This window comes from Harmonia axyridis, chromosome 5, assembly GCF_914767665.1.
Source record: "Harmonia axyridis chromosome 5, icHarAxyr1.1, whole genome shotgun sequence".
Classification (NCBI taxonomy): Eukaryota; Metazoa; Arthropoda; class Insecta; order Coleoptera; family Coccinellidae; genus Harmonia; species Harmonia axyridis.
In genome coordinates this window covers 28,303,553-28,330,814 of record NC_059505.1, presented here as the reverse complement: position 1 = coordinate 28,330,814, position 27,262 = coordinate 28,303,553, and the positions used below count along the sequence as shown (strand labels likewise).

The 27,262-nt window shown below is 33.9% G+C and overlaps 1 protein-coding gene and 27 non-coding genes across 28 annotated transcripts; all 28 read right to left on the bottom strand.

Moving 5' to 3' along the window:
• Positions 1 to 415: 415 nt before the first annotated feature.
• Positions 416 to 488, bottom strand: Trnak-uuu. Its single transcript has one exon. It is a non-coding gene; the product is annotated as a tRNA-Lys (tRNA).
• Positions 489 to 813: 325 nt separating this feature from the next.
• Positions 814 to 886, bottom strand: Trnak-uuu. Its single transcript has one exon. It is a non-coding gene; the product is annotated as a tRNA-Lys (tRNA).
• Positions 887 to 1,210: 324 nt separating this feature from the next.
• Positions 1,211 to 1,283, bottom strand: Trnak-uuu. Its single transcript has one exon. It is a non-coding gene; the product is annotated as a tRNA-Lys (tRNA).
• A 325-nt stretch (positions 1,284 to 1,608) lies between these two features.
• On the bottom strand, positions 1,609 to 1,681 carry Trnak-uuu. Its single transcript has one exon. It is a non-coding gene; the product is annotated as a tRNA-Lys (tRNA).
• A 324-nt stretch (positions 1,682 to 2,005) lies between these two features.
• Trnak-uuu lies at positions 2,006 to 2,078 on the bottom strand. The gene has a single exon. It is a non-coding gene; the product is annotated as a tRNA-Lys (tRNA).
• A 324-nt stretch (positions 2,079 to 2,402) lies between these two features.
• Positions 2,403 to 2,475, bottom strand: Trnak-uuu. The gene has a single exon. It is a non-coding gene; the product is annotated as a tRNA-Lys (tRNA).
• Positions 2,476 to 2,800: 325 nt separating this feature from the next.
• Trnak-uuu lies at positions 2,801 to 2,873 on the bottom strand. The gene has a single exon. It is a non-coding gene; the product is annotated as a tRNA-Lys (tRNA).
• A 324-nt stretch (positions 2,874 to 3,197) lies between these two features.
• Trnak-uuu lies at positions 3,198 to 3,270 on the bottom strand. Its single transcript has one exon. It is a non-coding gene; the product is annotated as a tRNA-Lys (tRNA).
• Positions 3,271 to 3,594: 324 nt separating this feature from the next.
• Positions 3,595 to 3,667, bottom strand: Trnak-uuu. The gene has a single exon. It is a non-coding gene; the product is annotated as a tRNA-Lys (tRNA).
• A 324-nt stretch (positions 3,668 to 3,991) lies between these two features.
• Positions 3,992 to 4,064, bottom strand: Trnak-uuu. The gene has a single exon. It is a non-coding gene; the product is annotated as a tRNA-Lys (tRNA).
• Positions 4,065 to 4,389: 325 nt separating this feature from the next.
• Trnak-uuu lies at positions 4,390 to 4,462 on the bottom strand. Its single transcript has one exon. It is a non-coding gene; the product is annotated as a tRNA-Lys (tRNA).
• Positions 4,463 to 4,786: 324 nt separating this feature from the next.
• Trnak-uuu lies at positions 4,787 to 4,859 on the bottom strand. The gene has a single exon. It is a non-coding gene; the product is annotated as a tRNA-Lys (tRNA).
• Positions 4,860 to 5,184: 325 nt separating this feature from the next.
• Positions 5,185 to 5,257, bottom strand: Trnak-uuu. The gene has a single exon. It is a non-coding gene; the product is annotated as a tRNA-Lys (tRNA).
• Positions 5,258 to 5,581: 324 nt separating this feature from the next.
• Trnak-uuu lies at positions 5,582 to 5,654 on the bottom strand. The gene has a single exon. It is a non-coding gene; the product is annotated as a tRNA-Lys (tRNA).
• Positions 5,655 to 5,979: 325 nt separating this feature from the next.
• Trnak-uuu lies at positions 5,980 to 6,052 on the bottom strand. Its single transcript has one exon. It is a non-coding gene; the product is annotated as a tRNA-Lys (tRNA).
• A 325-nt stretch (positions 6,053 to 6,377) lies between these two features.
• On the bottom strand, positions 6,378 to 6,450 carry Trnak-uuu. Its single transcript has one exon. It is a non-coding gene; the product is annotated as a tRNA-Lys (tRNA).
• Positions 6,451 to 6,774: 324 nt separating this feature from the next.
• On the bottom strand, positions 6,775 to 6,847 carry Trnak-uuu. The gene has a single exon. It is a non-coding gene; the product is annotated as a tRNA-Lys (tRNA).
• Positions 6,848 to 7,171: 324 nt separating this feature from the next.
• On the bottom strand, positions 7,172 to 7,244 carry Trnak-uuu. The gene has a single exon. It is a non-coding gene; the product is annotated as a tRNA-Lys (tRNA).
• Positions 7,245 to 7,568: 324 nt separating this feature from the next.
• On the bottom strand, positions 7,569 to 7,641 carry Trnak-uuu. The gene has a single exon. It is a non-coding gene; the product is annotated as a tRNA-Lys (tRNA).
• Positions 7,642 to 7,966: 325 nt separating this feature from the next.
• On the bottom strand, positions 7,967 to 8,039 carry Trnak-uuu. The gene has a single exon. It is a non-coding gene; the product is annotated as a tRNA-Lys (tRNA).
• Positions 8,040 to 8,363: 324 nt separating this feature from the next.
• On the bottom strand, positions 8,364 to 8,436 carry Trnak-uuu. Its single transcript has one exon. It is a non-coding gene; the product is annotated as a tRNA-Lys (tRNA).
• A 325-nt stretch (positions 8,437 to 8,761) lies between these two features.
• Positions 8,762 to 8,834, bottom strand: Trnak-uuu. Its single transcript has one exon. It is a non-coding gene; the product is annotated as a tRNA-Lys (tRNA).
• A 324-nt stretch (positions 8,835 to 9,158) lies between these two features.
• Trnak-uuu lies at positions 9,159 to 9,231 on the bottom strand. Its single transcript has one exon. It is a non-coding gene; the product is annotated as a tRNA-Lys (tRNA).
• A 325-nt stretch (positions 9,232 to 9,556) lies between these two features.
• On the bottom strand, positions 9,557 to 9,629 carry Trnak-uuu. Its single transcript has one exon. It is a non-coding gene; the product is annotated as a tRNA-Lys (tRNA).
• A 322-nt stretch (positions 9,630 to 9,951) lies between these two features.
• Positions 9,952 to 10,024, bottom strand: Trnak-uuu. Its single transcript has one exon. It is a non-coding gene; the product is annotated as a tRNA-Lys (tRNA).
• Positions 10,025 to 19,069: 9,045 nt separating this feature from the next.
• On the bottom strand, positions 19,070 to 19,141 carry Trnap-agg. Its single transcript has one exon. It is a non-coding gene; the product is annotated as a tRNA-Pro (tRNA).
• A 1,179-nt stretch (positions 19,142 to 20,320) lies between these two features.
• Trnav-uac lies at positions 20,321 to 20,393 on the bottom strand. Its single transcript has one exon. It is a non-coding gene; the product is annotated as a tRNA-Val (tRNA).
• Positions 20,394 to 22,133: 1,740 nt separating this feature from the next.
• On the bottom strand, positions 22,134 to 23,887 carry LOC123679900. Its single transcript, XM_045617457.1, has 2 exons — positions 23,367 to 23,887; positions 22,134 to 23,004 (listed from the first exon to the last, which is right to left on the bottom strand). The coding sequence occupies exons 1-2, from the start codon at positions 23,736 to 23,738 to the stop codon at positions 22,156 to 22,158; spliced, it is 1,221 nt and encodes a 406-aa protein (XP_045473413.1). The 5' UTR covers positions 23,739 to 23,887; the 3' UTR covers positions 22,134 to 22,155.
• Positions 23,888 to 27,262: the final 3,375 nt, after the last annotated feature.

Sequence of the window (27,262 nt, the reverse complement as noted above, 5' to 3'; positions counted from 1 at the left end):
TCTCTTGCAAAAACGTTTCGCCCGAGCAGGGACTTGAACCCTGGACCCTTGGATTTAAAGTCCAATGCTCTACCGACTGAGCTACCCGGGCTGCTTATTAAAACTATGATTCTTAAAGATTCCTTAGTTGGTTAGAAACAACGTTAATTATATTAAAAAAAAATCTTCCAAGAGGACACATCCAAGAAATATTGGATCAAAATAACCCTAAAACTGTTCTAAATATTCTCTCCACTCATATTACAATTAAAAATATCGAATTAAATTGCGAATGAATTATATGAAATTATAAATAAAGTCATTTGATTTTATATTCCAGTATTTTATGTATTGACAGATTCTTGCATTTCAAATTGCTATCAATTTTCAGTTTTTGCGAAGCTTTGATTCTCAAGGTATTCTTGCAAAAACGTTTCGCCCGAGCAGGGACTTGAACCCTGGACCCTTGGATTAAAAGTCCAATGCTCTACCGACTGAGCTACCCGGGCTGCTTATTAAAACTATGATTCTTAAAGATTCCTCAGTTGGGTAGAAACAACGTTAATTATATTAAAATAAAATCTTCCAAGCAGGACACATCCAAGAAATATTGGATCAAAATAACCCTAAAACTGTTCTAAATATTCTCTCCACTCATATTACAATTAGAAAAATCGAATTGAATTGCGAATGAATTATATGAAATTATAAATAAAGTCATTTGATTTTATATTCCAGTATTTTATGTATTGACAGATTCTTGCATTTCAAATTGCTATCAATTTTCAGTTTTTGCGAAGCTTTGATTCTCAAGGTATTCTTGCAAAAACGTTTCGCCCGAGCAGGGACTTGAACCCTGGACCCTTGGATTAAAAGTCCAATGCTCTACCGACTGAGCTACCCGGGCTGCTTATTAAAACTATGATTCTTAAAGATTCCTTAGTTGGTTTGAAACAACGTTAATTATATTAAAAAAAAATCTTCCAAGAGGACACATCCAAGAAATATTGGATCAAAATAACCCTAAAACTGTTCTAAATATTCTCTCCACTCATATTACAATTAAAAATATCGAATTAAATTGCGAATGAATTATATGAAATTATAAATAAAGTCATTTGATTTTATATTCCAGTATTTTATGTATTGACAGATTCTTGCATTTCAAATTGCTATCAATTTTCAGTTTTTGCGAAGCTTTGATTCTCAAGGTATTCTTGCAAAAACGTTTCGCCCGAGCAGGGACTTGAACCCTGGACCCTTGGATTAAAAGTCCAATGCTCTACCGACTGAGCTACCCGGGCTGCTTATTAAAACTATGATTTTTAAAGATTCCTCAGTTGGGTAGAAACAACGTTAATTATATTAAAATAAAATCTTCCAAGCAGGACACATCCAAGAAATATTGGATCAAAATAACCCTAAAACTGTTCTAAATATTCTCTCCACTCATATTACAATTAGAAAAATCGAATTGAATTGCGAATGAATTATATGAAATTATAAATAAAGTCATTTGATTTTATATTCCAGTATTTCATGTTTTGACACATTCTTGCATTTCAAATTGCTATCAATTTTCAGTTTTTGCGAAGCTTTGATTCTCAAGGTACTCTTGCAAAAACGTTTCGCCCGAGCAGGGACTTGAACCCTGGACCCTTGGATTAAAAGTCCAATGCTCTACCGACTGAGCTACCCGGGCTGCTTATTAAAACTATGATTCTTAAAGATTCCTTAGTTGGTTAGAAACAACGTTAATTATATTAAAAAAAAATCTTCCAAGAGGACACATCCAAGAAATATTGGATCAAAATAACCCTAAAACTGTTCTAAATATTCTCTCCACTCATATTACAATTAAAAATATCGAATTAAATTGCGAATGAATTATATGAAATTATAAATAAAGTCATTTGATTTTATATTCCAGTATTTTATGTATTGACAGATTCTTGCATTTCAAATTGCTATCAATTTTCAGTTTTTGCGAAGCTTTGATTCTCAAGGTACTCTTGCAAAAACGTTTCGCCCGAGCAGGGACTTGAACCCTGGACCCTTGGATTAAAAGTCCAATGCTCTACCGACTGAGCTACCCGGGCTGCTTATTAAAACTATGATTCTTAAAGATTCCTTAGTTGGTTAGAAACAACGTTAATTATATTAAAAAAAAATCTTCCAAGAGGACACATCCAAGAAATATTGGATCAAAATAACCCTAAAACTGTTCTAAATATTCTCTCCACTCATATTACAATTAAAAATATCGAATTAAATTGCGAATGAATTATATGAAATTATAAATAAAGTCATTTGATTTTATATTCCAGTATTTTATGTATTGACAGATTCTTGCATTTCAAATTGCTATCAATTTTCAGTTTTTGCGAAGCTTTGATTCTCAAGGTATTCTTGCAAAAACGTTTCGCCCGAGCAGGGACTTGAACCCTGGACCCTTGGATTAAAAGTCCAATGCTCTACCGACTGAGCTACCCGGGCTGCTTATTAAAACTATGATTCTTAAAGATTCCTCAGTTGGGTAGAAACAACGTTAATTATATTAAAATAAAATCTTCCAAGCAGGACACATCCAAGAAATATTGGATCAAAATAACCCTAAAACTGTTCTAAATATTCTCTCCACTCATATTACAATTAGAAAAATCGAATTGAATTGCGAATGAATTATATGAAATTATAAATAAAGTCATTTGATTTTATATTCCAGTATTTTATGTATTGACAGATTCTTGCATTTCAAATTGCTATCAATTTTCAGTTTTTGCGAAGCTTTGATTCTCAAGGTATTCTTGCAAAAACGTTTCGCCCGAGCAGGGACTTGAACCCTGGACCCTTGGATTAAAAGTCCAATGCTCTACCGACTGAGCTACCCGGGCTGCTTATTAAAACTATGATTCTTAAAGATTCCTTAGTTGGTTAGAAACAACGTTAATTATATTAAAAAAAAATCTTCCAAGAGGACACATCCAAGAAATATTGGATCAAAATAACCCTAAAACTGTTCTAAATATTCTCTCCACTCATATTACAATTAAAAATATCGAATTAAATTGCGAATGAATTATATGAAATTATAAATAAAGTCATTTGATTTTATATTCCAGTATTTTATGTATTGACAGATTCTTGCATTTCAAATTGCTATCAATTTTCAGTTTTTGCGAAGCTTTGATTCTCAAGGTATTCTTGCAAAAACGTTTCGCCCGAGCAGGGACTTGAACCCTGGACCCTTGGATTAAAAGTCCAATGCTCTACCGACTGAGCTACCCGGGCTGCTTATTAAAACTATGATTCTTAAAGATTCCTCAGTTGGGTAGAAACAACGTTAATTATATTAAAATAAAATCTTCCAAGCAGGACACATCCAAGAAATATTGGATCAAAATAACCCTAAAACTGTTCTAAATATTCTCTCCACTCATATTACAATTAGGAAAATCGAATTGAATTGCGAATGAATTATATGAAATTATAAATAAAGTCATTTGATTTTATATTCCAGTATTTTATGTATTGACAGATTCTTGCATTTCAAATTGCTATCAATTTTCAGTTTTGCGAAGCTTTGATTCTCAAAGTTCTCTTGCAAAAACGTTTCGCCCGAGCAGGGACTTGAACCCTGGACCCTTGGATTAAAAGTCCAATGCTCTACCGACTGAGCTACCCGGGCTGCTTATTAAAACTATGATTCTTAAAGATTCCTTAGTTGGTTAGAAACAACGTTAATTATATTAAAAAAAAATCTTCCAAGAGGACACATCCAAGAAATATTGGATCAAAATAACCCTAAAACTGTTCTAAATTATCTCTCCACTCATATTACAATTAAAAATATCGAATTAAATTGCGAATGAATTATATGAAATTATAAATAAAGTCATTTGATTTTATATTCCAGTATTTTATGTATTGACAGATTCTTGCATTTCAAATTGCTATCAATTTTCAGTTTTTGCGAAGCTTTGATTCTCAAGGTATTCTTGCAAAAACGTTTCGCCCGAGCAGGGACTTGAACCCTGGACCCTTGGATTAAAAGTCCAATGCTCTACCGACTGAGCTACCCGGGCTGCTTATTAAAACTATGATTCTTAAAGATTCCTCAGTTGGGTAGAAACAACGTTAATTATATTAAAATAAAATCTTCCAAGCAGGACACATCCAAGAAATATTGGATCAAAATAACCCTAAAACTGTTCTAAATATTCTCTCCACTCATATTACAATTAGAAAAATCGAATTGAATTGCGAATGAATTATATGAAATTATAAATAAAGTCATTTGATTTTATATTCCAGTATTTTATGTATTGACAGATTCTTGCATTTCAAATTGCTATCAATTTTCAGTTTTTGCGAAGCTTTGATTCTCAAGGTATTCTTGCAAAAACGTTTCGCCCGAGCAGGGACTTGAACCCTGGACCCTTGGATTAAAAGTCCAATGCTCTACCGACTGAGCTACCCGGGCTGCTTATTAAAACTATGATTCTTAAAGATTCCTTAGTTGGTTAGAAACAACGTTAATTATATTAAAAAAAAATCTTCCAAGAGGACACATCCAAGAAATATTGGATCAAAATAACCCTAAAACTGTTCTAAATTATCTCTCCACTCATATTACAATTAAAAATATCGAATTAAATTGCGAATGAATTATATGAAATTATAAATAAAGTCATTTGATTTTATATTCCAGTATTTTATGTATTGACAGATTCTTGCATTTCAAATTGCTATCAATTTTCAGTTTTTGCGAAGCTTTGATTCTCAAGGTATTCTTGCAAAAACGTTTCGCCCGAGCAGGGACTTGAACCCTGGACCCTTGGATTAAAAGTCCAATGCTCTACCGACTGAGCTACCCGGGCTGCTTATTAAAACTATGATTCTTAAAGATTCCTCAGTTGGGTAGAAACAACGTTAATTATATTAAAATAAAATCTTCCAAGCAGGACACATCCAAGAAATATTGGATCAAAATAACCCTAAAACTGTTCTAAATATTCTCTCCACTCATATTACAATTAGAAAAATCGAATTGAATTGCGAATGAATTATATGAAATTATAAATAAAGTCATTTGATTTTATATTCCAGTATTTTATGTATTGACAGATTCTTGCATTTCAAATTGCTATCAATTTTCAGTTTTTGCGAAGCTTTGATTCTCAAGGTATTCTTGCAAAAACGTTTCGCCCGAGCAGGGACTTGAACCCTGGACCCTTGGATTAAAAGTCCAATGCTCTACCGACTGAGCTACCCGGGCTGCTTATTAAAACTATGATTCTTAAAGATTCCTTAGTTGGTTAGAAACAACGTTAATTATATTAAAAAAAAATCTTCCAAGAGGACACATCCAAGAAATATTGGATCAAAATAACCCTAAAACTGTTCTAAATTATCTCTCCACTCATATTACAATTAAAAATATCGAATTAAATTGCGAATGAATTATATGAAATTATAAATAAAGTCATTTGATTTTATATTCCAGTATTTTATGTATTGACAGATTCTTGCATTTCAAATTGCTATCAATTTTCAGTTTTTGCGAAGCTTTGATTCTCAAGGTATTCTTGCAAAAACGTTTCGCCCGAGCAGGGACTTGAACCCTGGACCCTTGGATTAAAAGTCCAATGCTCTACCGACTGAGCTACCCGGGCTGCTTATTAAAACTATGATTCTTAAAGATTCCTCAGTTGGGTAGAAACAACGTTAATTATATTAAAATAAAATCTTCCAAGCAGGACACATCCAAGAAATATTGGATCAAAATAACCCTAAAACTGTTCTAAATATTCTCTCCACTCATATTACAATTAGAAAAATCGAATTGAATTGCGAATGAATTATATGAAATTATAAATAAAGTCATTTGATTTTATATTCCAGTATTTTATGTATTGACAGATTCTTGCATTTCAAATTGCTATCAATTTTCAGTTTTTGCGAAGCTTTGATTCTCAAGGTATTCTTGCAAAAACGTTTCGCCCGAGCAGGGACTTGAACCCTGGACCCTTGGATTAAAAGTCCAATGCTCTACCGACTGAGCTACCCGGGCTGCTTATTAAAACTATGATTCTTAAAGATTCCTCAGTTGGGTAGAAACAACGTTAATTATATTAAAATAAAATCTTCCAAGCAGGACACATCCAAGAAATATTGGATCAAAATAACCCTAAAACTGTTCTAAATATTCTCTCCACTCATATTACAATTAGAAAAATCGAATTGAATTGCGAATGAATTATATGAAATTATAAATAAAGTCATTTGATTTTATATTCCAGTATTTTATGTATTGACAGATTCTTGCATTTCAAATTGCTATCAATTTTCAGTTTTTGCGAAGCTTTGATTCTCAAGGTATTCTTGCAAAAACGTTTCGCCCGAGCAGGGACTTGAACCCTGGACCCTTGGATTAAAAGTCCAATGCTCTACCGACTGAGCTACCCGGGCTGCTTATTAAAACTATGATTCTTAAAGATTCCTTAGTTGGTTAGAAACAACGTTAATTATATTAAAAAAAAATCTTCCAAGAGGACACATCCAAGAAATATTGGATCAAAATAACCCTAAAACTGTTCTAAATTATCTCTCCACTCATATTACAATTAAAAATATCGAATTAAATTGCGAATGAATTATATGAAATTATAAATAAAGTCATTTGATTTTATATTCCAGTATTTTATGTATTGACAGATTCTTGCATTTCAAATTGCTATCAATTTTCAGTTTTTGCGAAGCTTTGATTCTCAAGGTATTCTTGCAAAAACGTTTCGCCCGAGCAGGGACTTGAACCCTGGACCCTTGGATTAAAAGTCCAATGCTCTACCGACTGAGCTACCCGGGCTGCTTATTAAAACTATGATTCTTAAAGATTCCTCAGTTGGGTAGAAACAACGTTAATTATATTAAAATAAAATCTTCCAAGCAGGACACATCCAAGAAATATTGGATCAAAATAACCCTAAAACTGTTCTAAATATTCTCTCCACTCATATTACAATTAGAAAAATCGAATTGAATTGCGAATGAATTATATGAAATTATAAATAAAGTCATTTGATTTTATATTCCAGTATTTTATGTATTGACAGATTCTTGCATTTCAAATTGCTATCAATTTTCAGTTTTGCGAAGCTTTGATTCTCAAAGTTCTCTTGCAAAAACGTTTCGCCCGAGCAGGGACTTGAACCCTGGACCCTTGGATTAAAAGTCCAATGCTCTACCGACTGAGCTACCCGGGCTGCTTATTAAAACTATGATTCTTAAAGATTCCTTAGTTGGTTAGAAACAACGTTAATTATATTAAAAAAAAATCTTCCAAGAGGACACATCCAAGAAATATTGGATCAAAATAACCCTAAAACTGTTCTAAATATTCTCTCCACTCATATTACAATTAAAAATATCGAATTAAATTGCGAATGAATTATATGAAATTATAAATAAAGTCATTTGATTTTATATTCCAGTATTTTATGTATTGACAGATTCTTGCATTTCAAATTGCTATCAATTTTCAGTTTTTGCGAAGCTTTGATTCTCAAGGTATTCTTGCAAAAACGTTTCGCCCGAGCAGGGACTTGAACCCTGGACCCTTGGATTAAAAGTCCAATGCTCTACCGACTGAGCTACCCGGGCTGCTTATTAAAACTATGATTTTTAAAGATTCCTCAGTTGGGTAGAAACAACGTTAATTATATTAAAATAAAATCTTCCAAGCAGGACACATCCAAGAAATATTGGATCAAAATAACCCTAAAACTGTTCTAAATATTCTCTCCACTCATATTACAATTAGAAAAATCGAATTGAATTGCGAATGAATTATATGAAATTATAAATAAAGTCATTTGATTTTATATTCCAGTATTTTATGTTTTGACACATTCTTGCATTTCAAATTGCTATCAATTTTCAGTTTTTGCGAAGCTTTGATTCTCAAGGTACTCTTGCAAAAACGTTTCGCCCGAGCAGGGACTTGAACCCTGGACCCTTGGATTAAAAGTCCAATGCTCTACCGACTGAGCTACCCGGGCTGCTTATTAAAACTATGATTCTTAAAGATTCCTTAGTTGGTTAGTAACAACGTTAATTATATTAAAAAAAAATCTTCCAAGAGGACACATCCAAGAAATATTGGATCAAAATAACCCTAAAACTGTTCTAAATATTCTCTCCACTCATATTACAATTAAAAATATCGAATTAAATTGCGAATGAATTATATGAAATTATAAATAAAGTCATTTGATTTTATATTCCAGTATTTTATGTATTGACAGATTCTTGCATTTCAAATTGCTATCAATTTTCAGTTTTTGCGAAGCTTTGATTCTCAAGGTATTCTTGCAAAAACGTTTCGCCCGAGCAGGGACTTGAACCCTGGACCCTTGGATTAAAAGTCCAATGCTCTACCGACTGAGCTACCCGGGCTGCTTATTAAAACTATGATTCTTAAAGATTCCTCAGTTGGGTAGAAACAACGTTAATTATATTAAAATAAAATCTTCCAAGCAGGACACATCCAAGAAATATTGGATCAAAATAACCCTAAAACTGTTCTAAATATTCTCTCCACTCATATTACAATTAGAAAAATCGAATTGAATTGCGAATGAATTATATGAAATTATAAATAAAGTCATTTGATTTTATATTCCAGTATTTTATGTATTGACAGATTCTTGCATTTCAAATTGCTATCAATTTTCAGTTTTTGCGAAGCTTTGATTCTCAAGGTATTCTTGCAAAAACGTTTCGCCCGAGCAGGGACTTGAACCCTGGACCCTTGGATTAAAAGTCCAATGCTCTACCGACTGAGCTACCCGGGCTGCTTATTAAAACTATGATTCTTAAAGATTCCTTAGTTGGTTAGAAACAACGTTAATTATATTAAAAAAAAATCTTCCAAGAGGACACATCCAAGAAATATTGGATCAAAATAACCCTAAAACTGTTCTAAATATTCTCTCCACTCATATTACAATTAAAAATATCGAATTAAATTGCGAATGAATTATATGAAATTATAAATAAAGTCATTTGATTTTATATTCCAGTATTTTATGTATTGACAGATTCTTGCATTTCAAATTGCTATCAATTTTCAGTTTTTGCGAAGCTTTGATTCTCAAGGTATTCTTGCAAAAACGTTTCGCCCGAGCAGGGACTTGAACCCTGGACCCTTGGATTAAAAGTCCAATGCTCTACCGACTGAGCTACCCGGGCTGCTTATTAAAACTATGATTCTTAAAGATTCCTCAGTTGGGTAGAAACAACGTTAATTATATTAAAATAAAATCTTCCAAGCAGGACACATCCAAGAAATATTGGATCAAAATAACCCTAAAACTGTTCTAAATATTCTCTCCACTCATATTACAATTAGAAAAATCGAATTGAATTGCGAATGAATTATATGAAATTATAAATAAAGTCATTTGATTTTATATTCCAGTATTTTATGTTTTGACACATTCTTGCATTTCAAATTGCTATCAATTTTCAGTTTTTGCGAAGCTTTGATTCTCAAGGTACTCTTGCAAAAACGTTTCGCCCGAGCAGGGACTTGAACCCTGGACCCTTGGATTAAAAGTCCAATGCTCTACCGACTGAGCTACCCGGGCTGCTTATTGAAACTATGATTTTTAAAGATTCCTTAGTGGGGTAGAAACAACGTTAATCATATTGAAAAAATCTTCCAAGCAGGACACATCCAAGAAATATTGGATCAAAATAACCCTAAAACTGTTCTAAATATTTTCTCTGCGCATATTACAATTAAAAATATCGAATTAAATTGCGAATAAATTATATGACATTATAAATAAAGTCATTTGATTTTATATTCCAGTATTTTATGTTTTGACACATTCTGGCATTTCAAATTGCTATCAATTTTCAGTTTTGCGAAGCTTTGATTCTCAAAGTTCTCTTGCAAAAACGTTTCGCCCGAGCAGGGACTTGAACCCTGGACCCTTGGATTAAAAGTCCAATGCTCTACCGACTGAGCTACCCGGGCTGCTTACTAAAACTATGATTTTCAAAGATTCCTCAGTTGGGTAGTAACAACGTTAATTATATTAAAAAAAATCTTCTAAGCAGGGGTAGGATTCTGTAACTTTCGTTATCATAGCAATCGAAAGCGATAACGTTACGAAGCGAAGCTAAGCGGAGCGAATGCGGTATTCGGTAAGCGTCTTTTTCTTTATCGTTTCGTGATCTTTACGTTTTTAGTTTCGTTGTCGGAGCTTACCGACTTTACACGAAGGAACATTGGCAACGTTGCAAATAAGTAGATATTTGAGCTACTGCAGGATTCTGCAGGTTTTGACATATGAGGTACCTGAGATAATCTCTAATAAGAGCAAAGAGATAAGAGTCCCTTTTAGGGACTCTAGCTGTAATGTCCTTTGAATAATCCACAGTATTTAACTTGAGTATTCTCAGAAATTATATTTTAATTTATGACTCTCATTGGAAGTTACTTAACAAAGGGTTTCATACCATTTTAAACTGTTTAGTTTATCATTAAGAATGAATTAGCTAATTGAATACAGCACCTGAATGCAAATATTGAGTATTACAAAAAATCTTATTTGAGCACTGGAAGAAATTCGAAATGGAACCTCGTTCAATGGATTATATTTTAAAACCTTAATTCTTATTCCAGTAACAAAACCTACCCATACTACAAAATAAGTTCGGGGAGTCAACTAATAGTGTGTATAGGTATAAAGAAATATTCATCATGTTTTCAATGATTCTGATCATCGTCGAGGAAATCTCAAGAAGAGTTCGTCTAACTCTTACAAGAGAGGAGAATAGATTTCTTCGAGATAGGAGTGATCCATTTAACTTAACAGATGAGAGATTCATAGACGTTTTCCGTTTGTCGAAACATTTAGTTCACGTTCTATTCGATGAATGGAAACCATTTATGGATAATTATTGGAGGAACACGAGAACGCCATTTGAACAGCGAATATTGATAACTCTGAGATTTTCTGCCAGTGGAAATTACCAACGCGGTATTGGACAAGAATATTTGCTAGCAGTAAGTCAACCCATGGTCAGTCATTGTGTTAGTGAAGTGACTAAATTGATTAACCATGTATTCCAAGGAAGAATTAAATTCCCTAATGATTCTGAGAAGACCCAAAAAAAAAAGAAAATCTGACTGGAACCTCGTTCAATAGAGAAAAGCACTTGAAGATATTTCGAAATTAAAAAGGAGCCTTATCTGTCGAATCAATTGGGTACTCCACTTTCACGCATAAAAGTTGTCCTACTCCATCGTTCTTCTTTTTCTTCTTCTTTTCTTGAAGATAACTTTCATAACGCAATTTTTCAATAATTAATAGAATGAATTTCAAACTTAATATTAAGAATTGTGATATTGTGAAGCAAAACATTCAAAATTATAACCTCGAAATCGAAATCATTCAAGTGTCATAATATGACGCTTAAGACTTGGTCACGTGGTAAAAGTAAACCAATCAAAAACGTCGTCGGACTTTTCGTAATGACAACGAACCCTAAAATTTTTCGTTATCGTCATGAGGTCGTTCTTTGCTTCGGCAAACACGCCTATTGCCGAATCCCTTTACAGAATACCGAACCGAGCAAAACTGTCGTTTCGTCACTTTTTCGCTTCGCTTTGCCGTTAGAGAATCCCACCACAGGACACATCCAAGAAATATTGGATCAAAATAATCCTAAAACTGTTCTAAATAATCTCTCCACTCATATTAAAATTAAAAATATCGAATTAAATTGCGAATAAATTATATGAAATTATAAATAAAGTCATTTGATTTTATATTCCAGTGTTTTATTTATTGACAGATTCTTGCATTTCAAATTGCTATCAATTTTCAGTTTTTGCGAAGCTTTGATTCTCAAAGTACTCTTGCAAAAACGTTTCGCCCGAGCAGGGACTTGAACCCTGGACCCTTGGATTAAAAGTCCAATGCTCTACCGACTGAGCTACCCGGGCTGCTTATTGAAACTATGATTTTTAAAGATTCCTCAGTTGGGTAGTAACAACGTTAACTATATTAAAAAAAAATCTTCCGAGCAGGACACATCCAAGAAATATTGGATCAAAATAACCCTAAAACTGTTCTAAATATTCTCTGGACTCATATATCAATTAAAAATATCGAATTAAATTGCGAATAAATTATATGAAATTATAAATAAAGTCATTTGATTTTATATTCCAGTATTTTATGTATTGACAGATTCTTGCATTTCAAATTGCTATCAATTTTCAGTTTTTGCAAAGCTTTGGTTCTCAAGGTGCTCTTGCAAAAACGTTTCGCCCGAGCAGGGACTTGAACCCTGGACCCTTGGATTAAAAGTCCAATGCTCTACCGACTGAGCTACCCGGGCTGCTTATTAAAACTATGATTCTTAAAGATTCCTTAGTTGGTTAGGAACAACGTTAATTATAAAAAAAAAAATCTTCCAAGCAGGACATATCCAAGAAATATTGGATCAAAATAACCCTATAACTGTTCTAAATATTCTCTCGACTCATATTACAATCAAAAATAACGAATTAAATTGCGAATAAATTATATGAAATTATAAATAAAGTCATTTGATTTTATATTCCAGTATTTTATGTATTGACAGATTCTTGCATTTCAAATTGCTATCAATTTTCAGTTTTTGCGAAGCTTTGATTCTCAAGGTACTCTTGCAAAAACGTATCGCCCGAGCAGGGACTTGAACCCTGGACCCTTGGATTAAAAGTCCAATGCTCTACCGACTGAGCTACCCGGGCTGCTTAACATAATTATGATTTTTAAGATTCCTAAGTTGGGTTATGTTAGGTTTGGTTAGGATATTGATAACAAGCATAGCACGGAACTCAACCGGATCCGATTCCTAGGCAGTGATACGTCACGCTTTTATTCCACTCATATCGTAAAGTAACGTTCACGTTTCATTTATTATTTCATTATTTAGAAATCACGGTATCGTTCCTCTCTAGGCGCCACCAATTTTTTCCTGGCAGTATTTTTGTAGGAAGTGTTCAACCATAATACTTGCTACAAAGAAATAATAATCACTGAATAATTGCCTAATTACTGATGAAAATAAAATTATAATTTTATTATTTATTTTCTATTGTATATTTACGTTTGAATTTGCGTGTATTAGATTTTATTCCATGTCCTTATAAGGATTCCACAAATCTGTGAGCTCTCAAGAATAGACAACTCAACCGAATCCGATTCCTAAGCAGTGATTACATCACGCTTTAATTCCTCCTATATCGTAAAGTAACGTTCACGTTTCACAACGTCATTTAGAAATCACGGTATTGTTCCTCTCTAGGCGCCACCAATTTTTTTCCTGGCAGTATATTCGTTCCTGCCTGTAAAAGTGGGGGGATGTTTTTGAAGGGTGTTCCGAAATGAACATGTTTTGATCCTGTACCTACATATTTTCGCCACGTAGTCGGATGTTTATACAGGCTTTAGGAAGTATTTTTGTAGGAAGTGTCCAACCATAATACTTGCTACAAAGAAATAATATCTACTGAATAACTGCTAAGTTAGTGGCGACAATATAATTAGAATTTTATTATTTATTTATTTTCTTTTATATATTTACGTTTGAATTTGTGTGTATTAAATTTTATTCCATCTCCTTATAAGGATTCCACTAATCTGTAAGCTCTAAAGAATAGACAACTCAACCGAATCCGATTCCTAAGCAGTGATTATGTCACGCTTTAATTTCACTGATATCATGAAGTAACGTTCACGTTTCACAACTTGATTTAAAAATCATGATAACGCTCATCTCTAGGCGCCACCAATTATTTTTCCTGGCAGTATAGCCGTTCCTTCTTGTGAAAGTGGGGGGATGTTTTTGAAGGGTGTTCCGAAATGAACATGTTTTGATCCTGTACCTACATATTTTTGCCACATAGTCTGTGTTCAACCATAATACTTGCTACACAGAAATAATATATACCGAATAATTGCCTAATTAGTGGAGACAATAGAATTAGAACTTCATTATTTATTTTCTATTATATATTTACATTTGAATTTGTGTGTAGGTATTAGATTTTATTCCATGTCCTTACCTTATAAGGATTCCACCAATTTGTAAGCTCTAAAGAATAGACAACTCAACCGAATCCGATTCCTAAGCAGTGATTATGTCACGCTTTAATTTCACTGATATCATAAAGTAACGTTCACGTTTCACAACTTGATTTAAAAATCACGGTAACGCTCATCTCTAGGCGCCACCAATTATTTTTCCTGGCAGTATAGCCGTTCCTGCTTGTGAAAGTGGGGGGATGTTTTTGAAGGGTGTTCCGAAATGAACATGTTTTGATCCTGTACCTACATATTTTTGCCACATAGTCTGTGTTCAACCATAATACTTGCTACACAGAAATAATATATACCGAATAACTGCCTAATTAGTGGAAACAATAGAATTAGAACTTCATTATTTATTTTCTATTATATATTTACATTTGAATTTGTGTGTAGGTATTAGATTTTATTCCATGTCCTTACCTTATAAGGATTCCACTAATTTGTAAGCTCTAAAGAATAGACAACTCAACCGAATCCGATTCCCAAGTAGTGATTACCTCACGCTTCAATTTCACTGATATTATAAAGTAACGTTCACGTTCCACAACGTGATTTAAAAATCACGGTAACGCTCATCTCTAGGCGCCACCAATTTTTTTCCTGGCAGTATAGCCGTTGCTGCTTGTAAAAGTGGGGGGATGTTTTTGAAGGGTGTTCCGAAATGAACATGTTTTGATCCTGTACCTACATATTTTCGCCACGTAGTCGGTTGTTTGATTAAAAACAGTAATTACGCGGCCCCGTTGTTGCGAGAACAGAGACCGGGTCCTCATTGAATATTTCATGGGGGCAATTTGCATGCAGCCCTTATAAATATTTTATTGGCCCGTATTGACTGAGCGCGTGCCAACCTTCCCCAGAGCGGGCGGGGGTTCTCTCTTGTGCGTACTGTGTACAATTCCGTGCGCCCCGGAGGGCCAACCTGTGCGCCGGAACTTGGATGTGACGTCGGGGGAAGAAGTTTTTCGAACATAACCTAACCAATAGGGCTGGGACATCGATAGTTGTACCATTGTTGTTCGACATCAAAGTTAACAGCGAAATCGGCCGTGAATGTTGCTGAAACATAGGCTGTAAAATATTAAATATTGATATTCCGGTTGGTCATTTTATGACGGAAATCTGACCCTTTTCTCCAAGCGTTTTTTTACAATTCGTTGTTGATAAGTTTGTGGATACGAGGATTGCATTTTTTATTTCGAGAATGGATATGATAACACTTTTCCATCATTTGAACGGCTTTATTGTTCCTTAAAATATTAAGAAGATCAATACACTTTTACATAAGTTGAAACCATTTTTCTACTCCGAATCAGATGACTCCGAAACAAAGTATTTTGAACCAAATTTTTCTGGTGTTGATAACGCTCGTCACGTAATTTACTCTTTATACGAGGAAAAAAGAAGTCCTTAGGTGCCAAATTAGGACTGATCTAACAATTAGACATTTTGACCACTAAGAAATCCACTCTGTCGAGTCGAAGTGGGAGAGCTCTTGTTGTTATGATGGAGGGTCAATCTTCTGCGCTCTATATCACGGTATGTTACATGACGGTTCTGCTTTATCAGTTTTTGCATAGCATCGATGTATTTTGGTACAACAACTAATTTTGTATGGCCTTCATGAAATTCGTCCTTTAGCGAACTTCGACCACGATTGAACTCACTATACCAGCGATGAACTGTGGTTTTGGTTGATGCATCATCCTCAAAAGTCTAATGCATTGCATTGAGTTAAGTCACGTCATAGTATATAACATTACTAGCAAGGTAAGAGGGTTTTTACTGGCGAATGGAGGATATAATTGACGAGCCGCAGGCGAGTCAGTTACCTCCTTGAGCCAGTAAAACCCGTTACCTTGCATGTATTGTTTTATATTTTATTTGTTTCTCATTTGTGAAAAGGTTAAATTCCAAAAAAATCTCAATAATTTGTCTCAACTGTCGTAAGCTATCATAGATATATATTTATAAAAGTCTATGTAAGCTATGGAAGCGTTGCCATGAATATGTCTGTTTATTTTTCTTTACATTTGTTTTGGCGAAAGAGAGAATGAATGTACCAAAAGAAATTATTGAGGCAGCCAGTAGTGTACCTTCAAGTTTATTACCTGCAAAATCAGCTTCAAGGTACGAGCGAGAATACGACGACTTCAAAAAGTGGCAAAACAAAAATAGTGTGATTGGGGTAACTGAAGATGTTTTGTTGGTCTACTTGAATCAACTATCAGCTAGATTCAGTCCTAATACTTTATGGGCAAAATGGTCTATGCTGAAGAGCTGTTTGGAAAGGAAATAAAATGCCCCTGTTCGCAGGTTTGTTTTCCTTAAAAAATTCATTGAAAAATATGACGTTTAGTTGTCATTTGCAGATTCCAGAAGATAATAGCGTTTCTGAAACGAAAAAATGAGCGTTATACGCCAAAAAAGGCCAAGGTATTAAGTAAAGAAGAGGCTGAACAATTTCTTTTACATGCTTCTGATGACCAGTGGTTGCTGGCGAAAATTGTAACAATATTTGGGATTTTTGGATGTTGTCGATGTGACGAAATTCTCTCCTTAAACATGAATGATGTAGAAGATATGGGCAAATACGTTATATGACGATAAAACAAAATTTTCTAATGTAAATAATACTACTAACTTGTAAAAATTTTGCAAGTTAACTGTCAGTTTTACAAGTTAGTGACTTGATAAAATAAACTTTCTTGATTAATATTGTGTTTTTGGAAACTGACGTTTACAAATGAGAAACAAATAAAATTATTAGGTGTACAACTCGGCTTCCGCCGTTTTGTAATGGATAGCTGTAGCGCTAAAAGGTAGTCGAAATAATTAGATCGTAGATGTCATACAATAAGCTTAGGTATTTGTAAACATAACTCCATCGAAATATTAGTCGATTTGTGTTTGGATCATAAAGTTATTCTCGATTAAACATGTCTGCTTACGTATCAAATTCTTGTCATTTGCGGGAAGTTTTGATTTTCTGCTTTGATATGAAGAAATCAGCGGCTGAGACTCATCGAATGCTCTCGAATACATATGGTGAAGCCCCTATTAGTGAGAGAACGTGCCGAGAGTGGTTTCAACGCTTCAAGAACGGTGATTTTGACGTGGAAGACCAGCATGGCAGTGAAAGAGAGAAGGTTTTCGAAGATGCAGAATTTGTGGCATTACTTGATCAAGACTCGTGTCAAACGCAACAAGAATTATCCGGATCATTGGGAATGACGCAACCAGCCATTTCAAAAAGCCTGAAAGTCATGCGAATGATTCAGAAACAAGGAAATTGGGTGCCGTACGAGTTGAAGCCGAGATATGTTGAACGGCGTTTGTTTGCTTGTGAACAGCTGCTTGCAAAACAAAGACGGTAGGTATTTCTGCAGACGGAAGGTAGTTCTGCATCGCATTGCGACTGGAGACGAAAAATGGGTTCATTACGATAATCCCAATCGCAGAAAATCATGGGGATATACCTGCCATGCTTCCAAGTCGAAGGCCGAACCGAATATTCACGGTTCCACAAAATTTGGCATGAAACTTGAAATTATTTACAAGCAGATTCTCAACAAGGTCGAATATGTCGTCACAGAATAATTGAGTTTTTTCATTAATCTTCAAAATTTTCTATGGTTCTAGATGTGACCAATTTTGCAAGAAGCTTGAAACTCGTATTTCGGAGCTCAAAATTGCAATTCCACATCATCAGTGAGTCGAATATCATCGAAATTCGAAAATAACATCATGGCGAAATGCTCAACGACTGCTCAAAAATTTATTATCGTGGAAAAAATTTATTCGATTGGTATAAATTGTTCATTATTCATCGCGTGTATAATAGCAGTCATAATTTTCTCATTGAGCGACAGCTACATTATTATGAAAAAGCTGTGAAAAATTCAGCAAGGATAAATTTTTTTCCCGAACGATTTCAACGGTTTTTTTATTGAGAATAATATACCAAAATTGGTAATGAACTCTCGTAGATTATATTCTCCTCAGCTCCGAAGATCGAACCGGAGTGCCTCTGAAAAATTTAATCATATTCAAGAGTGATCTTCCCTCAGTAAACTGATATTGAAATCATCCGATCTGTTTCCTGCCACTTTGAATTTATGTTCAAGAATGATATATTGACTTTATTACTCTTATCGAAGTGCCGAGAGGAAAACTTGGAGGAGCGTTTCCCTGAGTTTCCTCAGGCAAATATTCCCTATTCAGCACGGTTTTCCTGAATATAAAATGGGGCCACATCGTGTGGAAAAAGAGGGAGGAACTGACTTGAAGCTTTTGAGGGCTCGATCCTTACAATAATAATAATATTATTTATTCATCAAAAGTTATAAGGCTTGTTAAATGTAGATACAAACTAAAATTAATAGGATACATAAAGTATGGCAAAATACCTACTTAAATACATAAACAGAGAATATGTACGACTATGTTGCATTCGTAGAAGCAAAAAATCATTTTTTTTTTTTAAATTGTTACATCGATATCCAATTAATTTTTGTTTGAGTTCTATAGGCACGGATCTCTACTTTGTATTATTAGTCGATAATAATAATAGAACTGTTTCCATAAATATATATGACCACCGATAAATTTTGCCATATGAAAGATCATGTAATTTAAGAAAAAATATTATGGGAACATAATATCTCCGATTTGAATTATTGAAGGAAATAAAAATAATCAAAAGTTCAGTTCATGCCTATTGATTTATAGGAGCACAAAATTTCAAACCGCCATATTTACGTAATTGCTATTTACATTATGCTCACTATCTAACCCATTCGAGATTCGAACCTCGTCGTTTGAAAAAACTTTTTCGGTTCAAAATTTGAGAAATACAAGCATTATGACAAAACAATGAAGCTATTGTTTCGTAGAACGATCGCAAAAAAGACTGTTTGTTAAAAAGTTATGGGCTCGTCCGGGATTTGAACCCGGGACCTCCCGCACCCTAAGCGGAAATCATACCCCTAGACCAACGAGCCAGTTGACAATAATGGTGGAGTATGAAACTCGAATACATGAGAAATATAGAGTAGTACTCACAATACTAATACTAATATTACTTATCATTAGAGTAGGACACGTTTTGTTGAAATAAGTAGGTCACAAAGTCTGGCAGCTCTATTAGTGCATACCTATTCTTCATATCGTAAAAATAATTATAGGTAGTGTCAGAAACAAGTTTATGAAAAATTTTTTCAATTTTTTTCTTATCCTCCGAAACGGGCTTCTATTTTATTTCATACATAAATCGTTTTGACACACGTTGCAAGGGTTGAAAAACTTGTCCCTATCAACGTCTTACAAGTGCAATCCTTTAATTAATCCAGTTATGAGGCTCTTTCCAAACAAGAATAACTTACAGAAAGCAGTGTTGATAGGAAAATACTTATTTGTGCAACTGTGAAATTTGGCATTTTGGGATATTTGTTTAATTTTTGGTGAGTTTCGAAAATTACAATTATATTGTTAGAAACTACTTTCCATAATTATTTTATTTCAATGATTGAATATATCCAGTTCACACGTGGTCAGTGCACGACAAATAGTGCGTGAGGAAATTGTTTCTATTTTTCAATTTATCGTCTTCGAAACAGTTTAATCTGGTATGCCATTTTGATTTCATGCAGACCTTGGAAATATATTTGAATTGTTTTTTATATTTTTGGGAGAGTTTTATGAAAGTCAGAAATTAATCTTTTTTCTTTTATCACTAAAATTGCTTATAAGAAGCAGAAAATCGAATAACCCCTTGCTTTTCCTTGTGGATTTTTTTTGATACATTGTTAATTTATTGTCATATTGAAATTCAATTAATTTTGGTTTGAGATTTACAGGCATTAGCCTCTACTCCATATTATGACTGAATAATAATTTAGTAATAACATTTTGTCCGTGCTTTCACTAGAGTTATTTTTTAGGGAAAAGGTTATCTTCTTGTTCAAAAATCCCTTGTTGAAGGTTCTCAATTATCATTTATATCGAAATATGTAGTGATTTACCATATAATCAATCATGAAATTCAACATGTTTAATAATAACGAACCTTGTGAAATAGAAAAGCGTAAAAGCATTAAATTGTGAAATGGTAAAAAATTATCGAAAATTCCATAAAATACAAGGTTTAGGAATTTAATTATTCTGAATTCGATGAAAAAAATTGGTTCCGCCCGGGATCGAACCGGGGACCTTCTGCGTGTAAAGCAGACGTGATAACCGCTACACTACGGAACCTCATAGTTGACCCATCAGCTCACAATTTATTTCATCCAAATATTTAGTGCATTTGCCTATTCAATAGTGAACTTTTACGAAATAGAAATGACTAAAACACTTCAAATATTATATAGGTATTGGTATATTCATGTTGATATCACATAAATACATTATTAACCCAGTATATTGGCAAAGTTCTAAAAAAGAATTTTCAGAGTGGTATGTATGGCTGTAAACAAAATATTTCAAATCTATTTTGAGAACGTAATAAAGATGGTGATGGATAATGACAGATTGACTTTCCACCTATAATTTCAATGAAATTGTGGACATGAACATAATAATAGATAAAAATATTGTATATACCCGGCTACACCAATTTTCAACTAAACATTTGTTTGTTTTTTATTACTGAGAGATTTCATCAGGTAGTGTATATTATCTCCAGAGTTCACACAGACTCGGACAGCTTTTTGCGAACTCACCTGAGCATGGACGAGATTGCGAATTCCGTACACAACTTGTTAGAGTCCGTATAGGCCACCCACAATTCATCGGTATGTATTAAGAGCTGTCTACTAATATATTCATACTTCATAGTATCAATCAATTTAATGTCATAATATCAATTTATTGATGCTTATAGGTCTTGTTGAGGGTATTAATCAAATATATGTATTTTGAGAGAGAATTTCCATCGATGTCTTGTCATTTGCATCATTTCTAATATACAGCGTGCCAAAAGAGTAACGTAACTCCTTAATAATTCTTGAATGAAGAATTATTACTCGAGAAAATGGTGTGGTAATGACATTAAAAAAGTATCAAGATTGGTCTCGATACACTTGCTTACTGGAAAGGTACTGAATATCGTACCTTTCTTTTATACATTAGCATAGTAATTTTGAAAAATGTTTTGTCTGGTGATGTTTATGAACACTTTCTTCTGTTGTTTTGTGCTACCACAATATGTTCCACAAAAATTTTCACACATTTTTACCTTTGGCCCAATCAATGATGAAACACTATGTAGAACTGTATAGGGATTTTTACGGTGAAGATTATATGACTAGTAACATTCACAACCTCTTACATTTAACAGAAGAAGTGAAAAAATTTGGGATTCTATCAACTTTTAATGCGTATCCTTTTGAAAGTAGACTTTTTTATATAAAAAAATTACTAAGAAGTGGCAATTGTCCCCTCTCACAAATTAAATAGCTAAGTGATTAGGAGAAAGGCTTGATGTCGATAGATATCAAAACCCAAAAAAAGAGAATTTCCCTAGTTTAAAAAATTCTCCTATACATGAACGTTCTAAAATCATTCAATTTGAAGGCTTCTCTTCAAATTCAAGTCTTTTCAAAGATAAATGGTTTTTAACTTTAAAAAATCAAGTTGTAACAATGTCACATGCAACATTAAAAAATTATATTTTAAGTATTTACGGGTGTCCTGTTATAAATACTCAAAATTTTGTTGAGAATCCTATAAAATCATTATATCTCAATATATACAAATCAGATGGAGGGTTAGGATCTTTATATGAATATTCTACAGATGACGTGAAATGTAAGCTTGCTACTGTTATAAATGGCAATGATATAGTTTTCATACCACTTTTACATACTTATAACTATTATTAACGAAAAATAAATAATAGAACATTACGATTTAATATTTTTTAATAATCTTTTTTTCATAGGAAAATAATAATCTCTTCATATGACAAAACATTTATAAATAAAAGGTGTTTTATGCTCAAAAACGTATGAGGTTATTATTCCTGCTCATCATTAGAAGGTTCCATATTTTTATCCTCATTGTTTGTTATTGAAACTTCTTCATGACCCTTTGATGCGTTTCCAGCATCTTGAGCATTATATGAAAGTTCTTTGGGTCGGTTTTTACTTCTCGAAGTTCTAATATTCAGAGCATTATTTCTTCTCACACAATTCCGGATTACACCTTTGAAGAAATCTTCGCAATCTTCCAGAGAAAATTTTTGATCTGCTAGGTGCACAAGTTTGAAAAACAAGTTTATTACATTTTCATAAAATTTAAACCCAAACTTGGAATTTGGGACTCTCGCACCGCCAGCCCATGAACACAAAGTAAAGAAATTTCTTGTGAAAAATTTGTCCACTAACAAATAACCATGATCGATACCTTTCATCCTTGTATCTCGACCACATATAAAACTAAGTCTATTAACATATTCAGTGAATACTTCTGGGTCATTCAATTTCTCATTGAATTCTTTGAGGGTTTCTAAGGAATCAATTGGCCTTATTGGCGAGATGTCACAATTATTTTGGCTATGTGATTCGGAAGCATTCTTTTTTTTCATGGTCATTTCAAAAACTACCTGAAAATTGGAAAGTTCTTTCATGATTTTGTGTTGATTTTCTAGAACAGTTTCCAGGGTTGTCATAATTGTATCTAATTTTTTGTTATCGTTGTTTGTTGCTTCAGTTGACACTACTTGAGCATCAAAAGTTTCCATCTGCTGAATGGTTTGCTGACTTGTTGAATTAATTAAATTAAACGATTGAAAATTTTGCTCTTCATCCTTCAGCGCAGGAACTGCTGCAAGTGGTGATTCTACCATATCTCTATTGTCGTTAATCTATAAATAAAATAAAATTGTTAATAACTTTGTATCATCATTTATGTGCAATCTACAAAGTTAACACGGAAAAAATACCCTGAAACTGTGCATTAAAAAAAACTCTTTGTTATGCTCATTTTGAATAATATTTTAACAAGTTTTTGGAAAGTTTAGAGCATTTGTTATTTTTGCCTCACCATAGCAGGTTCAGATATGTATAATAAATGTTATACAAAAATAACTCAAGGGGAAAAAGTTGTATTTTTTAGGTTTCTCCAGTTAAAAAAAAATAAATAGAAATTGTAAAAAATCTACCTCCTGAAGTTTAGTGCACGGGAACACTTTTTATAATAGATATAATGAATAATATAGGTACTTACTATGCAAGAGTTTGCTAAATAATTAAAGTTAGCAGTATCATTAATAGTGCTGCATATTTTCTTGGGTAATGAAACTCTGGGTCTTTTGCATGGAGTAGGCGCCGGTATCATGACTCGGTCATCTCTGTCGGTTTCATCGGCATCGACCATTCGATCCAACTCCTCTTCAGCCATTTCGAAGGAAGGTAAAAAACTCCTTTTTACTTTGCATGGCAATGTAATCCAATTTGGTTCGGGGACCGAATCACTTTCCCGTTGCAACTTGGAGGCAAATCTTCTAGGAATGGATAATGTACGATTCGTTTCCCAATTTGTAGGCACAATCGTCAACACTTTTCTATTATTTTCCACGGTTTCTACGATCTTGAACATCTTTAGCAGAATATGAAAACCGGTATCAACAAATCCAATAATTAGAAGTTAGTTCACGCGTGGAAAGAATCTGTATGCAGAAGTTATTCGAAACGCAATATAACCAAATAATTGTTTGTTTACTGTTGTACGCTACGCTGCTACGCATGTCAAGCGATACTTCTGTTCTATTACGTAGTTTCCAACCGCGCTATAGGATAACAGTGATAACACGCAAATCTAACGTGCAATGTTGCCAGTTTGGGCAGTAAGTAGTTAGAACATACATAAAATTAGTAGCAATAAATAGGGTGACTATTTATTTTATTATGATACCTACATCTTCTAGTTCAAGATGTTCTTAATGTACCTATAATGTATGTTTTGGCAATTCTATTATGAAAAGTCTTCTATTTGATTCCGATTGTCATACGGATACGGGGGTTCATTGTAACTTTTTTCATTGTAAACTTGTGTTGAAGGGAGTTTCGTCATATAATAAAACACTAAATTGCGACAGATCCCCATATTTTAACTAAGCAAACAACTTTATTTCTATAATAACCGAATAATTATAGCAAAAAATCTTCTTTACCTACACTTTATGCAAAATATCGACGTGTATTTTTTGCACACAATGTGGTAGACTACTCACTAAACTCACCTTCATATCAATATCAACTTTTATATTAAATTCTTCCTATTTTTTCTGTAAAAAACAAAATGCTGTGGGAAAATATTTCATATGTATTATTAAATCTGGCAACATTCAAAAGTGGTCAAGAATCAAACTGCAACTGAATCCTGAGATTGTCAAAAACAATTTTATGGCGCTGCATTGAACAACATAATAAAACTGTAATATCGTATAGTGCTCAGTAGGGAATAGAATCATTGTATAAGGTTTCCAATTTGTAGTCTACCATATACGACATATTTATTAAATGTTCGGATTATCAGAAATCACCGCCATTTTGAAAAAAAACATATAGAAACGTAAAAAGATTGAATAAAAATAGATTTTTCAAAGAAATATAGAGATTTTCTTTCCGCTTTCACAACAGTCATAATATATGTTGTTTTAAGTTTAAAATTCAACAAATGAAACATAATTTTTAGTTTTATTATTTTAATAATTTCAATAAAATGTATGCTAATATGAGGCGCTTAAATTTTTTATTGAAAATAAATATATATAATGTCAGAAAACCTAGCTTCGCAAATCAATTTTGTCCATGGATTAGCGATAACGATCTTTAATATTTTCAATATGATAACCAACAGAAACAATAATAACTCCATCACCCAGGCGATAGTAAAGGGCGACAAAACTTCAAAAATTGAAATTATTCGGTGGATTTGTTGAAGAGTTATTGAACTAAAAAAATTTCACTCATAAGGGAATGTTTATTGATCACCCTGTATGACCGTGCCAAGCAGAGATTTAGAATTTTTATAATGAATTGATTCTTTGTGGTTCCGAAAACGGAAAAAAATCATAATGATCACGTATAGGGTGATCCAATATTCACGAAAATAGGAAAAATCTGAAATTTTCCTAGTCCGGATCTGATTTACTTGATTTCAGAAATACTGAGGGAAGGCGATAGTAAAGGGCGACAAAACTTCAAAAATTGAAATTATTCGGTGGATTTGTTGAAGAGTTATTGAACTAAAAAAATTTCACTCATAAGGGAATGTTTATTGATCACCCTGTATGACCGTGCCAAGTAGAGATTTAGAATTTTTATAATGAATTGATTCTTTGTGGTTCCGAAAATGGGAAAAAATCATAATGTTCACGTACAGGGTGATCCAATATTCACGAAAATAGGAAAAGTCTGAAATTTTCCTAGTCCGGATCTGATTTACTCGAATTCAGAAATATTGAAGGAAGGCGATAGGAAAGGGTGACAAAATTTCAAAATTTGAAATTATTCGGTCGATTAGTTAAAGAGTTATTCAACAGTGAAATTTCACTCATAAGATGAACATCACCCTGTATATCCCAAACGAAGGCACTCAGGCGATTGATACCTCTTGATACGGGTCCTCCATGATGACCTTAATTTATGGTATTCGTTTGTCGCATTCTTCCCGGGACACCCTGTATAGACATATCTTCAAAGTAAGAACTTACGTACATTCAATTATCTTCGGTTCATTATATCTTTTTCTGCCAATGTTCTAATTGCTTTATGGAAATGGTTCGTTATTTCGGACTTTTTTCTGCCCAATCCAATATTTTTCGCTGATGTTTTCATTTTGATATTGAATTTATCTCTAGAGGCATGTTTTTGTACCAACATCCTCTTGCTCAATGTGAATGTGTAGTTGTTACATTTGTATTCACCCCCCTTTTTTCATTAGTTTGAGGAAATAAGCGAAAAAGAAATAAATCTTCATTTTCTTCAATTTAAATGAATGAATATTTGAGATCGCTTCACTCATCTTGAAAAGTTGTGGAATCTCGAAAACGCCGAGGAGAGAGGAGTAGTTAAACTCTGGCTGATCACGAGAAAGCCACATGGTATAAACCCCTCTCAAGGTCGCGGTCTAATTTAACCCTATACGACGTAATCAGTAATCTATTTGCCGGGTAAAACACAGTATAATTTGATAGAATCGAACGAAATAAATTGTCCGCCTATTGACGGATCCCGCGGAACGAAAGGCCTCGAACCCGCCGACAATGGACAACCCGCAATCCCGTCCTGTTGCAATATTTAACATATCATTTCCGCTCGTCCGAACGAATCACAATCGCAGTCCCGTCGAACAAACGCTCCCCGATCGCGTATAATAATGGCTAGCGAATTGATCGCATCCCGGCGCGGAACAAACTCAAATATCCGAAATGAATTATTGGCCGCCGGACCTTTCCGGGACCCCCCCTCGAAAGCGACGCTGCCCCCTAAATCATCGACTCCATATTGTACGCACTTTCGATATAATGCCGATTCGTTCGATTTATCGGTTCGGCCCGGTGTTTGTTTTCGGTCGGGGAATTTGTTTTCTTTGTGCAGTTTTCCTGTTTCTCTATTGTCGGCGGTCGGGCCCGCGGTTTCGGCCATGTTTGGCCACATCTCGAAATTTGTTTTGTTTGTCGGGTCGGTCGCCGGGCGGGGGATGTAATTATCCTAGTTTCATTGGCCGGCCATTGTCCGACGACGTGAATTATGAAAACGAAAGGTCGGGATAACGCACGGACAATCCGATGACCGATGGTCCGGGAGACAATGACGAAAAACGAGAGTTTGTGTGTTCGGGGGAGGGTTGGTTTTTTTTGTCGGCGGGGGTTTCGACTACGTATAGATGAAAAGAGTCTATTATTTCCCCGGTGATGAACTTTACCGGCGACGTGGTTGATATGAGTGGTTCATTATTTTGAAAGCAACGTCGATAGCTGGTTGTAAAAAGCCTTGGCGCGTGTATTTGACCACCTGTATTATGAAGGTTGACGCTCACTTAGGCGACGCGTCTCGATTATATTCATCTTCTTTTCCTTTATGCAGCATAAGCGTGTTGCCTGTTTAAGTTCGATT

Excerpts from the sequence above, each read along its gene's own strand:
- LOC123679900 (XM_045617457.1), bottom strand. The coding sequence starts at position 23,738 with ATGTTCAAGATCGTAGAAACCGTGGAAAATAATAGAAAAGTGTTGACG. Across the intron at positions 23,005-23,366 it reads ATTTAGCAAACTCTTGCATA|ATTAACGACAATAGAGATAT; the intron begins GTAAGTACCTAT and ends TTTTATTTATAG.